The 18,196-nt window shown below is 36.7% G+C and overlaps 1 protein-coding gene across 1 annotated transcript; it reads left to right on the top strand.

The window, feature by feature from the left end:
* Nucleotides 1-2,080: 2,080 nt before the first annotated feature.
* On the top strand, nt 2,081-4,521 carry LOC309481577 (B2 bradykinin receptor). Its single transcript, XM_082146539.1, has 2 exons — nt 2,081-2,250; nt 2,822-4,521. Exon 2 carries the CDS (start codon nt 2,829-2,831, stop codon nt 3,891-3,893), a length of 1,065 nt encoding a protein of 354 aa, XP_082002665.1. The 5' UTR covers nt 2,081-2,250; nt 2,822-2,828; the 3' UTR covers nt 3,894-4,521.
* Nucleotides 4,522-18,196: the final 13,675 nt, after the last annotated feature.

The following is an 18,196-nucleotide window of genomic DNA, read 5'->3' as shown; positions in this document are numbered from 1 at the left end:
GTTTGGAACTATAAAAAGTGGCGACTGCCTTGATGAGGGATCCAGATAACAGATACAGATGGCTTCCTGCCCACCCCCACCCATGACCTCCTCTGAGCCTCCCAACAAAGTCTTACTGCCACCAGCTTTAATTAAGCAATCCATCTCAGGTGAGAGCGGGAAGTGCTGATCACGGCACGGACTGTCTGCGTGACCTGCTTTTATGAATAAAGTAAGCCTGCAATTTTGCTGCGCATTGACCCTTGAATGCATGAATGTTTCGCCAATCATTATTACATATTCGGGTCTTTAGGGACCCAGATCTATATCTAACTATATATGGATCTCTACCTGTCGCAACAATATAAAACTCTCCTGATGAAACAATTGCAATTATTACAATTACAGAAGAATAAAATGAAGAATATTTTGTTACCTTTTGGAGCTTGGAAGGTTTCAGTTTGAACATATGTTTTATACATCATCACTGTCCTCATCAGAGCTCATTTCCCAGTACATGCAGCATCTGGCTCATATTTGCAATCTCAAAAATATTTGTAAAACTATCATTTTCAACATTTAAAAAAAAAAAAAATTTGACAGGTGAATTACACTTATTCAGTCATCAAAAATTATTTATTGTTGTGCAGAAAAATTATACTTACACTGTTACACACCTCGGGTCGTTAGCAACAATATATAATGTATACAAAAAAAGAAGGGGAAACAGTTATTCTTTGATAATTTCTTTCTTGCTATGTTTATAATTAATTAATTGTGGAATACTAAGAAGGTTTATGTCTAACCTTAAAAAATGAATGAGGAGGAGGGTAGTGAATGACTTTCGGGATCACTAAAAACCCGAGGTATACGTTTAAGGCTTAACAAAAGCCATTTTTGGATATTTTCGCTTTTGTTCATATTCGAATGGAATGAAATAATATTAATGTAACATTATACTTAATTTTGAGTTTAGTTTCTCATGGACTCTAAGGCTAAGTTTACAAGACAATGATGTAGGCCTACTAATAACGGAAACGTTTTTCCTTGGCTTTTTTTTTTTTTTTTTTTTTTTTTTTGTGCACAGGCGTAAACGATGTAAAAATGACCCCCTTTCACACATATCTGTAAAAACGACTATAAACACTGTTCATTATTCATGCCAGGCCAGTAGATGGTGATGTCACTTTGTAAAGAAACACTATGCGCCTATAGACTGAACATGTAATATGCATGAGCATGACACCATTTTCACAAATTTGTGTTTTTGATGTTTAGACGGATACGAGAACTGCATTATTTTCAAAAACCAATTTCAAAAGCTTGCACTTTCAGTCCGCCAAAACGCTGATTTCATATACAGTAAATGAATGACCAAAATTCATAAAAATGTTTTTATGGTTATTCATTGTTTGAATAATTTGCCCCACCTGTTTCTTGCTTCATTGCTTTGATTCAACTTTTATATATAGGCCAGAGTTTGAAGTGTGCATTATCCGATCTTGTCAATGTTTAATTGTTGTTCTTTTGCTGCGTGTTTGTATTGTAATCTCTTGAGTTTATTTTGATTTGAGTGTTTATTAATTAATGGCTGCGTTTAGATCCAGCCTCTATATGATCCTTGCCATCCCTTGCCATCCATTGTTGACAGTTAAGCTTTAATGCCATCTTTTTGTCTTCTGAGTTCATAGTGAACATTAGAATTGAGGGGAAAGGAGTAGAGACTGGATCCGTTTTTTATTTTCAATACTCAAAATCGAATAGCCGTTTCCATGGGTCAAGGATAAACACTTTATATTGTTTGGCCTTTTGGGTTTTACAAGATTAATGTGTTGCCAACTTAAATTTGTGTTTATTTGGTTACGGGAAAGAATTCAAAAAAAATTAGTAAAAATGGACATGCATCTGGAAGACATATTGTGAAATCGTTCTGGAATACCCCCATAATATCTGGTTTATCTACAGTTGCTGTGTCATGAGCTGATGATTTGTTATAAAGGCAGCTTGAGTCACAATGTTTATCTTCATATCAGCTTCATAACAGTTATGTGTGCAAGTGTTTTACTCACACAAAAGACAGCCAGAGCATGACAAATGGAAAATGAGAACAGATCCAGGCTTCCAGTGACGACAGCCTCATTATGCGTTTATAAGAGAGCCTGTCTGATCTCACCGTTGTCTTGTTGGAGGAGATTCAGCCAGACAACACATCGGAAGTGAACGGATAGTGACTCTGGATCTATAATCTGGAGCTGTCACTTAACATGAAAGGTAGGTGAGATTCTTACAAGTCACTGGGACTTTAATAATAATGGTTATTTTCAAACAGTACAAGTTACATCAATAACTTCATCACTAATCACAGTAAAAAAATGGAAAAAGACTTTGTTATTGAATAATTAAATGTAATTATCTGATATATGGATATGAAACATTATCAGTCAGAATACAAACTTGAGATCAACTATTTTAACACATTTTGCTAATATTTCGAAAATGTGTAAGAATGTAACACAGCCTACTGAAGATATTTGGAATTTCCAGGTTTTGCTCAGTTAGATGGATCAGTTCCAATAAATGACTCCCCTTCATTCCTAGAATTTTTTTTTTTTATTTGCCAAAAAGGAAGGAAACTTTAAACTTCACCAATTCAGAAATAAACAGCAGGTTTTTGTGATTATCCTCAATTATTGTCATCCATTTTACAAGAAAATACCATTTTAGTCGTTCTACTTAAAAATGTCTTGTTTAGTTCAATGTTACTTGTCATTTCTTTGTAATAACTATTCCAATTTCTGAGTGAAAATGGTTTCAAAGTAAAAAAACAACATCTTTTTCACAGTGTCCCAATGGAACTAAATTCATCCATCCTCTTCTGCAACGACACAGTTGCCTGGATATGGCTGTCTTCTCTCCAACCTCCCTTTCTGGCTCTTATCAGTATCCTGGGAGTGGTGGGCAACAGTCTGGTCCTCTGCGTGTTCTGCCTCCAGCGGAAGTCGTGCAGCGTAGCTGATGTGTATCTGGGCAACCTGGCAGCTGCAGACCTCGTAATGGTCCTCTGTTTGCCCTTCTGGGCGGTCACCATCGCCCAAGGCTATCAGTGGGACTTTGGTCAACTGCTCTGCAAGGTGGTCAACACCGCCATCTCGATGAACTACTACTGCAGCGTGCTCTTCCTAGTGCTGGTCAGCGTGGACCGCTACCTCGCCTTGGCCAAACCCATGAATCCTAGTAAACTGAGATGCCCCAAATGGGCCAAGCGTATGTGTGTGATGATTTGGGCGGTTGGATTCACCCTCAGCCTCCCGGCCTTGCTTTTCCGAAGAGTAAATTCCGTTCCATTCTTAGGGGTGGAAGCTTGCTACCTAGCGTACCCTCATCCGGCCTGGGTGCTCCAACGGAACCTTACGAGCAACTTGATTGGATTCCTGGTTCCCCTGCCAATCATTTCATTTTGCACCTTTCACATAGTCAAGGCGCTTAAAAATCGTGGCCTGGTGATTCAACCAAGGGTGCAGAGAGGGAGGAAGGCCGCTCAGTTGGTTCTGACGGTCCTCGCGGTATTTTTCCTGTGCTGGACACCCTTTCAGCTAGTGCGGTTCCTAAACACTCTCGACTACTTTCAGCTCCTTCCTGGGTGCCTCTGGGAGGACATATTGCAAATAAGCAACCAGCTGGCTTCTTATATAGGGTATAGCAATAGCTCAATAAACCCTTTCTTGTACGTTATTGTGGGGAGTCACTTCCGAAAGAGAGCTCAAGGAGTTTTTTGGAGACTTTTGCATCCTGGATGGAAGAGCAAATCCTCTGTGCTCACAAACCTTACTGTTATTAGCAAGTGTGGTGACAGTCCCAAAGACAACAGAATAACACCGCTGGCACTGAGAGCTGTTCCCTCACACCTCATATAGTGTGTAGGTCACTATGAAGATACAAAGCTCAACTGGAGGAGTGGGCAAGAAACATCATGGTCAAGGTTCGAATCCCAGGAGAAACATATTTACCTCTGATTTGTTTGATTGTGCAATCTCATTAACCTTTCCTCACATCCATTCTTTCCGACTTAGCTGAGGTGAGGAAAGAATGAGATGCGAGGATGGAGGAATTGGTGGAATATTCAAGTGTCACGTCAACAATGATTTTGCACTAAAATACTTTGAAACAACTTTTGTAAAGGTATAACTGAACATCCGTGGACTGACGTATGTTTGGTTTTAATACTATTAGTAAACTGAAAGAGCGTATTTTATTGTTAATCATTTCCTGTTGCTTACTGTAACGTTTAATTTTCACTAAAGGAAATTTAATAACCACAAACGTTTGTTTATTGTTTTTTAAAAGAAAACCAAGGAGTATATTCAAAGCCAAAGCTCCCTTTGAATATATAATGTAACTATTTAATGTATATTTATAATATCACTGTATTTGTGTTATAATAATAAAAAAAATATTAAAATACTGAATTTAAATACTGTAATAAAACATTGTACTGCTTTAATATTTTGCTGTGCTGTTATGTTGATGTAGCAGTTTAAACAAGACATTTTGAATAAAGGAAGATGTACTGCTGATATGTGAAATTTATGGTTGATTCAAAAAACTCAAATTAGAACTTTTATGTTCAGTAATCCAGAAGTGTAAAGAATGATTGGACACATAAAAAAATACTCCAGGGAAGGATACACTCATGTTTCCTAATGTAGTTCTCTAGTCTCCTCTGGAAGCTTCCTCGCCTTATAGTGGGTTTAGTAAATTGATATATCCTTCATGATGGTGCTCGATCGATATCCGGCTCATGGAGGACAGAGCAGTGAGGAACCAGGGAGTATTTAGAAGCACATCCCTTTGGAAAAAGTGCCAGCCATTATACCCTTTTCAGACATTTCTCTGATAGGAACATTCATTTCTTTTTCGGAATGCTGTACTTTGTATGGCTATGGTTAATAAATGAATTGTATGTTTCACTTAGTACAGATACAGTATAAGCATATATGTGTACGTGTCAGTGTGGGTTATGTCTATTGGCAAACATGTTCCCTAAAAAAAACTTCTCTTTTTGGAGATCAAATAATTTTAGGCTGCATGACAGGCCTTATTTCTTAAAATAAATAAATGAAGACTTCAGATGCAAAATCCTCAAAGTGCTATCTGAAATTTCCTTCTAGAATGATAATTTTTATCAAGCTTGTATGTTTGTGTTCACTTGTGTTCACTTCAAAATTACCTAGTAATTGTCATTAAAGTGAAATTACTGAACTTAAATATACGAGCTTGATAAAAATACTAATTTTAGAAGAAAATTTCAGATGGCACTTAGAGGCTTTTGCATCTGAAGTCTTCAAATACACTACGACACTATACTATTTCCCATTTCTGGTACTGTGTTGGCTCACTTTTGAATAAATATAAAATCTGGACAAAACCAGTTGAGAATCACTGGTGGTCTTTACAGAAGTGAGTCAATTGTTTTAGTGAATCACATGAACTGAAGCACAAGGTTTCCTATCTCCTCATTTGTCTGACTAAGCTGATTCAACATTTAAATCTCTCATTATCTAGCCATATAAGACAGTTATCATGAATGTTGCAGTTACTCGCTTGTGACAAAATAGTAGACTTTAACATATTTTTTTTTAAGAATACTCACAGAAAAAAAATGATTTAAAAATAATATACTTAAGTGGAAATTAAATATGTTTTCAGACCTTAATTATGATTTATTTATAAATATAAGTATTTATTATAATAAACTTGTTATTTGCAATTAAAGGAAAATGTATTATATTTTACATTTATATTGAATGAAATTGAACTTCGGATGTTTTTTACATACTTAAGTATCTGTGTAATGTCATAAAAACTTATACTGCCGGGTGTACTGACAAAGCATTTATGGTAAACTAAAATATAATTAAATGTAATTTCTATTATATTTAAATATGTTTGTAATTACACATTTGTAAAGATGATGATTTACTGCAATACTGAATAACAGTTAAAATTCAAATCAAGTGCTTTACATGTGCTTTAGTATATTAGTCAACTCAAAATAAGTGTACTTTAAAGCATGTCCAAAAAATAAAATAAAAATAAAAATAACCTTTTAATTTAAAATAAAGGACAGTTTAAAAAAAAAAAAAATGTTATATACTTTTAACAAGATTGTATATACTTCAAGTGCACATTCAATACAATTAGGCACACATCTTTTTCTCAAGAGCAGCTCTGAGATCAGTCTTGTGTGATGCTGTCACAGCCACTGGGGAGTCTGTAGCCTTTTTCAGTTGAGTTTGTGCTGTGAGTTGTGTACATTGATTACAGTAGTCAATGTGATGAAAGATATCTAGCCTCCAGTATGGAAAGGTCACTGAGTAATTATAGAGGTCCTTTCTCCTCTGAATTCTAAGCTGAAAGGGCAACACTGTCCTTCTGCTTTCACCACAGAGAGAGTGCAGTGCTTTATTCACAGTAAAACAACAGTGCTGCCCACTACATACTTATTAACAAGCTATTCAGGAAAATAATCACTGTTAAAGTATTGGCATGCTTGTATACTCCTTTGTGTTAGCTGTTACTTTTAAAAGTTTTAGAGATGACGCAAGACAAAAGTTTGGATGAGAAATAAATGTTTGCCTATAAGCTTAATGCTAAATATCCATCTGTACAGTATCAACTATCAACAGGCCAAAAGGTCAGCAAACAAACCTGCAGATAGAGACTTTCTTTCTTCTGTATTATGACACACATGAAGATGAGTTTTCCATCTAAACTGTGTTATATGAATTAGCAATCTCAGACTTCCTCATTAGCCGTTAGCATGTTAGACCTGCTGTTTTTTCCCCTGTCTGAAATCCCTTAGGACACTGAAGATACTTGATCAGTTGGCTAGATAATGTCTTTTCAACTGTGTTACACTATGTTTGGAGGGGTAAATGACATCTGGATGCTTCAGTAATCAAGTTGAAACCTCACTCTGTTGTTTGTCATTTACTGCATGCTAATTACATTGCATTAATGGGTTACATTTAAAAGACAAACTTCCCACAGATGCATACTCTAGAGTCTAGTATACCGATATGAGTATGATATCATATTCATATTGTCTGTTGATTTTAAATGGTTTTAAACTGGAAAAAAGAGGTGTGTGATGTTGACCACTAGAGGTCAGTGCAAGACAACACATTATGTGTGACTTCTTCCTCTAGCAATTCATAAACTTTTGATCCTTTAATGTTCATAAACTTACCTTTAAATGCCATCATAGTGTCTCTTGACATTTTTTAGTTAATGTTTATAGTGTGGCCTATACATCTAAAACCACAAAGCAAATCTATAACTTTTCACTCAAATTGTTATTCTGATAATGTAATTTGTAATGAAATCAATATATTTGGAAAATAGCCGTTTCAGGCTTTTGAACTCTACTGTATAATTCAAAAGGACATACTGTACAGTGCAAAAAAAAATTGCAGTTATGATACAAACATTTTAAGAAAAAAAATTAAATTACACAATGGTATTTACATAGCCTAATCATTGAGTATTATGCTTCTGTAGTTTGCAAAGTGACAAAAAAAAAAAAAAATATATATATATATATATATCCTCTGAGACTATTTAGAACAAAATACTAACAGAGTGACGTCTTTCAAAAAACATTACAAAATCTTATATGAGATCTGGAATACAAAGAAAGATCACCACAGACAATAACCAGACACTACACTCTCAGCTTTTACTTATAAGAACAGGAGTCTGAAATTACATCATAAAGTTAAATACATGAAATAGTTTTCAAAAGACCTCTAATGGGCAAGTTACCATTATACCTATAAACAGGTTAGACAATCTGACTTCAAAACATCTGTAATGGCAGCTCCAAGTAACCAGATACATTCAATTATATCCTGGTAAGGGAGGACAGAGCTCAAGCAGAGGGCTTATTACTTGAATTTACGCAACAGCACTTTTATCATCCAGTCACTGGTGAAAATGAGTCATTCATTAATGTGTGTGTCCACTGTATTTGTTAGAGGAAATACACCGCATAGAAATGTATCATGAACAATCAATCGTAACCCAATTTGGAAGTGAGTAAAAGAACAGCAGTTGGCCCAGAGAAAGCGGCAGGCCACATCTATCGTCATGAATCAGCCAAACGGTGTCAGATAATCTGTCCGACTCCAGTAGAGCCACTGACGTCATCCCATTTGCCTAGCATTCCTTTCCTTTCCCCTGTATCTTCGTAATCAAACACAGCCTGAGATTACAGCCTGATATATTGCCACCTACAGTATAGTGCTCATAAGGACTGTTTGCGCTATTGCGTCACATTTAAGTGGTCAAATTATACATGTTTTCTTGAATAATTTTAGCACTACTGCTTTTATCAGTTAGTTATTGTGGCAATAAGAAACACAACAAATAATAATTAGATAATCAAATACAGTACGCACTTTCAACATACTTACAGTTACCACAAAAGTAGTAAGTTGTAAGGTGAGAAATTATTCGTAACTAAAATGGGTTAAGTTAAAGTTTAGGGGTAGGTTCAGGATTAGTACCTGGTTAGTGTCATTACTACAATAAGTACATAGTATGTTCATGCGAAACAAGACTGTAAAATAAGTGCTATTGGTAGTTAATTGCATTTTATAATTAGGCCTATTGCAATTTTAACTACTAGAAATTAACATTTTACATTTATGCAAGTTTAATAGACAACTAGATTAGGAAGAAAATACATTAAAGCAGACATTTGGTTTGCAAATGCAGACATTTTTGAGAAATGTCTTAATCTGTCTTAACGGTTTACTGATTTATACTGAGTATAACACAGTAATAACACAATTGTGGTCAATGCATCATAGATGGTGGCCCAGATATTAAACTGAAAGACATTTTTTTGTTAAACCCAGAGAAGAAAATGTCTGTTCACCAAAAGTATCACACTGCAAAACTTCACATCTGTAGCAAGTGTTTTTTTTTTTGTTTTTGTTTTATCACAGCCAATATAGGCCAAGAAAAGGTGTACATTTAATAAACTTTAATAAACTTTCATTAACCAGGCAGTATCACAATGAAAACATCCAACTTGCTAAATCCAGTAAGCCCAGCAGAAACTCCATCACAAGCATATTTTTAAATGGTGATGATAAACCTGCACATGACAACGGTTGACAGCCGCTTTCCGTTTTCCACTCCTCATTTACATAAAGTTGAGCATTTCTCAACTTTTGGACACACTCCAAAGCCAATGCATTCTCCAGTCCACTGTCAATCCCACAAGCCTCTGCATGAGCGTGTTGCTCAGATCCCATAGGAATGAACCGAAAATGCCAGCTCTGCTCTGCATTTATATGCTGAAAATAATATATAAATACACCTTATATGACACATCTTCAAAACAAAAAATTGCCACCTCAAACAGAGTAGCAAAAAAAAAGTAAAAAATAAAAAATTATATATATATATATATATATATATATATATATATATATATATATACACTTAACAATAATGATGGTTATTATATTGCAGTTTGCAGAACACAAGTTTACTTTGAGGTTTATTTGATTCATGTGTGAATCATCCACTTTTGTTTGTTTGATTCATCCACATTTCACTTTTAGCATAACTGCCAAGGCTCATAACTGATCTAGACTCCAGCACGTTACCACGGTAACTACAGCCCAGACATTTATTGAATCAATGATGATAAACTGTATAATGTATTCCTCCATCTCTGAACATTTTGTCCAATTTTATAATTGTTTTACTCAAAAACTCAATCACAGAAAAACTGTTAAAAACAATGTTCTTGATTTCTATTTCTTTTTTCTTCATTTCCATTCTTTACTCTCCACTTGACTGAGATGTTGTAGATGTTCCCTGAACTCTTATTCTTCCCCCAGGTACTGCATAGATCCATGCAAGGTTAATAATACTCATCCAATCAGCTCTCATTTCTGGCTTTTGTTTGTGTCACTGTCACTGTTGCTGTCGCTGAGCGTGAGTCACATTCGGGAACTCGTGGAGCCCCCAAGCGACAGAGGCAGCTGGGAACATAAGCCTCTGGATGGAGCAGGATCAAGCAGAAAGAGAGAACAACTCATAACCTCACAGCACTCACAGGGTAAATGGCTCTTAATCTTCCAGTAATAGGAATCATGCATCACAAACAGGGTGACAACAACAGCGCTAATGAAACATCCTGTTTTCCAAAAGCCTAATCAACACTGTGGATGTTCCTCTACAGAGGCAGCAGGGAATGTACAAGCTTGTTGATGTAACACTTTGAATGTGTGTTTAAGACAACAGCAACACCTTGTATCTGAAGGGAGGGTTTAAATGAAACCTGAACAATGTATTCACATGACCGCTTGCTCTTACAAAACGTTTATGTCTAACAGTCCATCGCTGCTTCTGAAATCGCAAACTTTACATTTGCTTTGAGACTTACTTCACTAATTTAAAAAAAGTATGTTCGTTATGCCTGACCAGAAAAAAAAAAAAAAGTCGGCAACAGTTCTTCTCATCCTAATTGATGGAAGTGTGTAGCTTTTCATTTCTCAAACAACCATGTAGAGAAGACACATCATGGCCATATTCCAGGATGACAATGTCAAGATTCATCAGACTCAAATTGTGAAATAGTGGTTGGGAGGGAGCATGAAGAATCATTTTCACAGTTTCATCATTGGCACAGAGCTTAAATTCATTGAAAGTCTTTGGGATGTGCTGGAGGAGACAGAGTGCTGGACTCGTGCATTGCCAATACAGGATCTTGAACAAAAAGTGATGCATCTGGCTACTTTTCGCCTATTGTTTTGAATATAGGCCTATTTGGATATCTATCCTACCTATACTACTAGTTGGCATACTGTTTTTTCACATACTATATAGTAGGGAGGTATTCGATTTCGGATGCAGTGCATGGGATTCACGAATGCGATAAATTAAAGGAATTGTTGACCCAAAAATCAAATTTCTGTCATAATCTACTTGTAAGGGATGTTCTGTGTTTGTGTCTATTTTATCTATTGTATTTTCATCTGATTATGTTGGTTGTTCTGTTCCAGGGTTCTATGCATTATATGCCTTTTTTGTTTATAAATAAATACGAACTGCTTCATTTAAATCCAGCCTTTTTATTTGACCTTGCTTCAACCACACACTGACATTACTCTGCCTCTTTCAAATGAGTATGAATTTTCGACACACTCTCATGACAACGTTTTTGGAGAATTGGTGTACAATTTGTACAATCTCATTCATAAGTTTTTATACAATCTGCTTACACCCCAGTGTAGTTGTGTAGTGTAGTTGAACCTTTTGCTTTAACAATAATAAATAGTAGCCTAAGGCACTGTTCCATCAATCCTGAAACATGCAGTAGTGAATCCACTTCAGATCCTTATATTTTGGATAACTCGCCCAATTTCAAAATTACAGAAAGTAATGAAAAAGGCTGTCTTCTTTCTCTAAAAACTACTTTTATGGTGCTTTTTATTTTGTTTTTTGGGGGATGGCAGTCCTAGAGCTGTCTGGACATTCTGCTAAATCTCTCCTTTTGTGTTTCACGGATGTGATAGAACAACTTGAGGATGATCAAATTTTTAGGTGTTTATTTACACAATTATTTACCCCAAACATAACTCTCCAACATGCATATATGATGTTTAAAATCCATCTGCAAACATATGACAATCATATCAAGTTTCACAGAAAACACTGAATAATTCAACAGTTTTTCTTTAGTTGAGAAATGGATATGGACATTTTCCAAAATAATGATTTTAGGTTAAAATTTACATCTTTCTCTGTTTTTAGAAACTATGACTGGCCACCATTTTCTTTTGATTTTCCACCATTTCCAATGGAACTCTGTGTGACAATTATTATTATTTTTTTTTTTTTTTAAGTATAATATACTTCCTTATGGGACTGTTATATGCACAATATTTAGCCTATGATAAAATGTGAAAATATTTATGCATTTGGCAAATGCTTCCATTCATTCATGTTCATTCATGTACTGCCCACTAGCATGTTTTTATGATTTTCCACATCTGGCTCTGTCACTTTCATCTACATCAAACGTGTGGCCAGAGAAGTTATCCACATCTCTCCAGCAATAACTTGTTCACATAGACTATTCATACTCTAGAACCAATTGTACTCTCTGCTGGCTCTTCATCCCTCCTTCCCTCTGTCCTCCGTCATACACCCCATTGAGTTTGGGCACTTGGCTCATTAGCAAAGTCCTCAACCTCCGTCTGTTCATCCTGCTGATGACGGCACGGCACTCTCCCCTTTGAAGATTTTTTCTCGTCTATTTTTTTTTTTTTTTACTCGATTATCTCTTTAAAACAGACTCACTTTCCCTTGTTATTAAACCTACTGTATTTAGATCTTTTTTTAAATGCCGTTGATTTGTCTGATTGACTGATTGATGCCGTTGATTAAAGCCAAAGAAAAATGAAATAAAACATCCACACGTTCACAGAATTGTTTGCAGAATGCAAATGAAAATTGTGGATATACTGTAACTTGTAAATAGATAACATTGACATTGGTGAGGATGTTTGATTGCTCTTGACTTCATTAATTGGTGCAAATCATGTACTTTACTGCCATGTGTGTGATTCTAATATACAACAACACTTTATTAAATAAACAAAGAAATGGCCACACGAGGCTGTTCTGGAATCAGCTACACTAATGATGGAAGCCTTGAGTGTGACATAAGGAAAGAAGCAACTCCCTGATAAACATCCTTATCTTTCTGTTTGGTCCATACAAGCTTAATTGGCTGGAGAACGAGCCAAGAAGTCTCATGACAAACTAGCAGACAGCTCTGCATGTGCTCGTCAAGGTTTGCTAGATGACTAAGGCCATGTCCACACTAATACGTTTTTGTTTGAAAACGTATATTTTTCTCTCCGTTTTGGCCTTCCGTCCACACTGAGACAGCGTTTTTATAAAAAACAAAGCTTTTTGAAAACGCACTCCAAAGTGGATACATTTGAAAACGTCATTTTCACGTTGTAGTGTGGACTGTGAAACCAGTGGTATTTAAAAACGATGACGTAAATTTAGTCATGTGACGCATATTGTACCAATAGATATTCATGTTTATACGAGTATTGTGCCTGTTTTGTGCTATTCACTTTCACACTTTCACACTGTTGCTAAAATATATTCTACATTGCACACTCTTCATATCACAGTCCTGCAAAGATGACAGAATTTACTCACATTTGCTGTCCTGCGGCAATACATGAAAGCAGTCGCGTTCGGTGACTGTGTGCGACCTGGACCGCATTAGTGAATGCTGAGATATTTTACTACATAAAATTATCCTGTCAGAAGAATTGCGCGATAACTTTATTTTTCCATCTGAATCATATCAGTGATCTTTTTGGGGGTTTTACGCATGCGCAGTAAGGTGAATTTAGCGTTTTCAGGCGTTTTCAAAGGTTTCTCATTCACACTGAAACATCCGAAAACGCCTGAAAACGCTAGTGTGGGCGGAGAGCGTTTATAAACGAAAAAGGCATTTTCAAATGTATCCGGATTAATGTAGACGTAGCCTAAATCACTTCTAGTGTGCTGTTCCATATTTAGACACTTTTTAAGAGTCGAATGCAACCCAAGCTGACACGCGAGAACCAGTGAGGTCTGTTCTAGCTCGTCACATACACACATTCAAGCTTCCGTGTTTGGCATATTTGATGTGCCCTTTTGTAAGGAATCACTCAAAAGTAATTTATTTACTTTTTATTTTTTACTTCCTTGCCATAACGTGCTGCTGTGGGTTGCATCTTGTTCCGGACTTGACTGACAGACTGGCATTCTGACACCGCAAGAGTCAAGATTTCAAACCTTAAAGGGGATTGTGCTAATTTTTCCAAGATGTAAAAAAAAGTCTCTGATGTCCCCCAGAGTGTGCATGTGAAGGTTTAGCTCAAAATACCCCACAGATAATTTTTTTAGCATGTTAAAATTGCCACTTTTTGTGTGTGTTCCTTTAAATGCAAATAAGCTAGTGCTCCCGGCCCCCTTTCAAGAAGAGGGTGGAGCTTCAAGAGCTGATGCTTTGGCATACCGACAACAACAAAACAGGACAATCTCACGCACTGAAAATGTCAGAAACTGTCAGTAGCGGTATTCAGCCTTATATGTTCATACATCTGTCATATGACTGTACTGTGAATGTACATATGAATTATGTAGACGTTGAGCATGGTGGGACAAAAATAACTACATACTTTAGCTCTGGTCTCCTGTGCCTTCACATGCTACACAAAAAAAAAAATGGTTCTTCAGCGGTTCTTCAGGGGTTCTTTGCGGTGGTTAAGGTGCTATATAGCACCACTACCATTTAAAGAACCTGTTAAGCCCAGTTTGGTTCTTCAGCGGTTCTTTAGCGGTTCTTTGGGGTGGTTAAGGTGCTATATGGCACCATTACCATACAAAAAACCTGTTAAGCACCTACAGTTATTTAAAGGCTCTCTTAGTCTCTTAGTTTAGTTGGTGATAGGATTAGAAAAACGACATTAAAATATAGTGATTTTCCTGAATACAAGTCCCGCCTATATATTCCAGGGCCCCCACACAAGACTTTTTGACCACAGAAAAAATTTGTGTGGATGTGAAGTCAGATATAACCTACTGAAATTATGTCACAAACTTCAATAAAAAGCTATAATCATATATTAACTGCTTTTTGTTATTTGTGTAGGCCTAGTCAAATAATTAGGCTAAACAAATGAGTGACGAGAGAAGTTATGTTTAAAAACGTGTTTAAATTTATACTTACACAATTTGAAAATGTGTCAAGAACTTGTTGTTAAATTCTGTCATTTTGAAAGTAAAAAAAAAAAAAATCATAATAAATAAATATATAATTAAATAAAAATGTACGCGCCGATTAGTGTGCACTGTGCATGTCAGGTGCACGTGAGCGAGCGCGAGCGCCGCATTCCTCAAAGAAAATTAAGTGCCATATAGTTCCAAAAGAGGTTCCCCTATTATTACGAGCCAAAGAACCACTGTTGGGTACTGTTGAGCACCATTTTTGTTGAAGCAATTATAAACAACCAAGGTGCTATATGGCACCTCTTATGGTTCTACATAGCACCATTTGACAAAGGTGCTGTATAGCACCTTTAAAGATAGGTGCTATATGGCACTTAAAGTGGTTCCCCTATGATTACAAGCCAATGAACCACTTTTAGTGCTATTTAGCACCATTTTTGTTTAGAGTGTATCAGAAATTTCCTAATTCCCACTTCTGAAGTTGCGAATACGAGCTCGTCGCATTCAAGTGGGCGACTTCAAAGGGGGTTCATGTGCAATTTTTATCTAAGAAACACGTATTTATGATAAATTTGATAACACATGAGGGCAGCATCAGTGAAAATAAGCAGAGACAATGGCGGATTTAGCAACATTAGCCATACAGCAGCCAACAAGCTCTTTCAGAAAGTCAATTTGGAATGACTCAACACAATGACGTGTGATACTTACTTTGTCTGGATCTGAAGTTTGCACACAAAGCGATGGTATTGACCGATCTATCAGAATCAACCTTTTTGAAAATCCAGTGATGAAAAGACCCTTGTTTGTTAAGCAGTCCGGCGCATAATGATTGTCGCAAACGTATAAGACTTTAGCTATTTTCTTCGGGACATTTCCTTGGAAAATGGAATTTAACCATGTCCTCAGTGACTCAGATGGAGGGAGTCTATGGAGTCTCTTATGTGCATTATTACATCCACAGAACACTTGTAATGTATCTTTGGCACAGACATTGTACAACTCCAGCTGCTACAGTGAGGACAGAGAAATGACTATTGCAGTTGATGTAAGAGGGAGTATAGTACAAAATAAAATCTTTAAAAACATATTTGTATTCAATGCAATTGTAAATGAAAAATCCAATCAGAAAGCTGAAAAAGGACACAGCCATACTACAGTATGCTACGTTACCTAGCACCTTTTGTATTGCCAAGTTTCACTCTAGGAAACATGCATTACATGCTTAGAAGTGTATACAATGAGAAGCAATGCAAAAGGCCCCCTGAAATCTAAATTTAAGTTTTTTGCTCTTAGGATGAATATGTTAGCCTTAAGGTTATAAAAAAGCTGGTGTGTTCCAAAACAATGAAAAAAATTGCATTTAGGAGATATAAGCATTCAAAACTTACAGTCTCTCACTTCCGCTAAAATGGAGTTCGATTTGGTGAACTGGTTCGACTGGTTCACAAAAAAAGAACCGGTTCAAAAGAACGATTCGTTCACGAACCGGACATCACTACCGTTGTCACGTCACGGAGCAATATGGGTTGGAGATGTGTGTTCCGTTGCTCAAACGCTTAAGTTTTATTCCGTTTTCAGAATGGAATGGCGAGAATTTATTCACACCGCTAACGCTACTATTAAATCCAGCGTATCAGTGCTCTGATTAATTTCCATGGTGCTGTCAAGTACGACTCGCAGTCTGTGCGGTAAACTAAATGCTACTGGCTATTTGAAAAGGCAGAGGAGCCATTCATTATGTCCCGCCTTAGCTTCTTGTTTCAGTGGAAATTATGTCAACACATCATACAAAGCTGCACGTTTCAAGGCACTTCAGTGGGCCTTTAAAGAGAAAACGTATAGTGATATTGACCTGAAAACTATTTCTTTAAAATCCAGTGGATGTATGTAAATAAAGATGTAAGCGAATGTGTGTGATCTTTGAAGTAAGATTATGCTCCATTAAACCGTGTTTAAATATATTCATAGCTCATTATGATACATTAACATATTAGCATTCAAGGTGCAGTTGCATAACTTAAGAGACAAAAATAAACATCTTGTGTGAAGAGCATTTCAGGTGGTGTTTATCGGCACTGTGTGGTGTCTCGCACAAAGTCTTCCTCAGTCTCTCTCTCTCTTTCTCTCAGTTGGCTGAAATTTACATGATTTTCAAAGAGATAACAGTTACTATGACAACCCAACTACATCACATCACACCTCTTTATTCTTCAGCAACTGATGTGCTCTGTGTTTGTTTTTGTGTGCCGCATTTTACTGGTTTACACAGGAGTTAAAGGGATAGCCCCCCCCCCCCCCCCACACACACACACACAAAAAATGAAACTCCATCATCATTTTCTCAAGTCAAGTCAAGTCAAGTTACCTTTATTTATATAACGCTTTTTACAATACAGATTGTATCAAAGCAGCTTCACAGTGATAACATGAAAATAATACAACAAAGTTTGTTTCTAGAAGAAAATTGCATCATCATCCACCTGAAGTAAGGCAGATCAATAATAGTGTTGAATATTAAATGTCCCCAACTAAGCAAGCCAAAAGCCAAGGCAACAGTGGCAATGAACCAAAACTCCATCAGGTGACAGAATGGAGAAAAAAACTTTGGGAGAAACCAGGCTCAGTCGGGGCCAGTTCTCCTCAGGCCAACGAACAAACATTGTATGATTGTGATTCAGGCAGCATTACAGGTCCAGTTCCATCTGGTTGAAGGTTGGAGTCATCATGCCGGTTTGGAGACGAGTTTGTTGAGGTGTCCATGAGGCCTTCACATTGCTGATGAGGCTGGTACTTCAGGGATGCGTTGTGGTCGTGTCCAGGTGCAGGTCCACCATCTGATCAGGATACGGCCCGGACCCGGCTGACTTCAGTCTCACCCTCATGTCGTTTAAAACCTGCATGGCTTTCCTTCTTTTGTTGAACACATACAGCTGCTCTGGCATATGAGTCAAATGTGAACTTGACCGCAAGCTAAAAAAAATTAATAAATACAGACCTAAATTTTCTTCTTGAGAAAAAGTATTCTTCATTTTATTGAATGTGCACTTGTAGTGTATTTCAAATATTAAAGGAGAACTTGGTAACTTTTTTAACTTAATAAAACTGTCTAGAAATCATTTGGATGGTTAAACAACCTGTTCTGGTGATATTGGTGACTTTCCCAGCTCCCCCCAGCGTTCCCAGGCGGAAAACCAACCTTGCAACTTGCAACACTACCGTCCCGGCAAGTTAGAAATTGGAAGTCTCGTGATAAGCGAGAACTAGAACGAGAACGAGCGCGAAACACAAATTGCTTTACGGCAATTCGACATAAACACACACGCATGTATGATGTATTACCAGATTACCCACCTCGGTAGACATAGCTCCACGCGATACAGTTGGCTTG

The sequence above is a fragment of the Leuciscus leuciscus genome, assembly GCF_965113295.1.
Source record: "Leuciscus leuciscus genome assembly, chromosome: 19".
NCBI classification, from domain to species: domain Eukaryota; kingdom Metazoa; phylum Chordata; class Actinopteri; order Cypriniformes; family Leuciscidae; genus Leuciscus; species Leuciscus leuciscus.
Note: the sequence above shows the minus strand (reverse complement) of the source record. Positions and strands in the feature narration are given on the sequence as shown.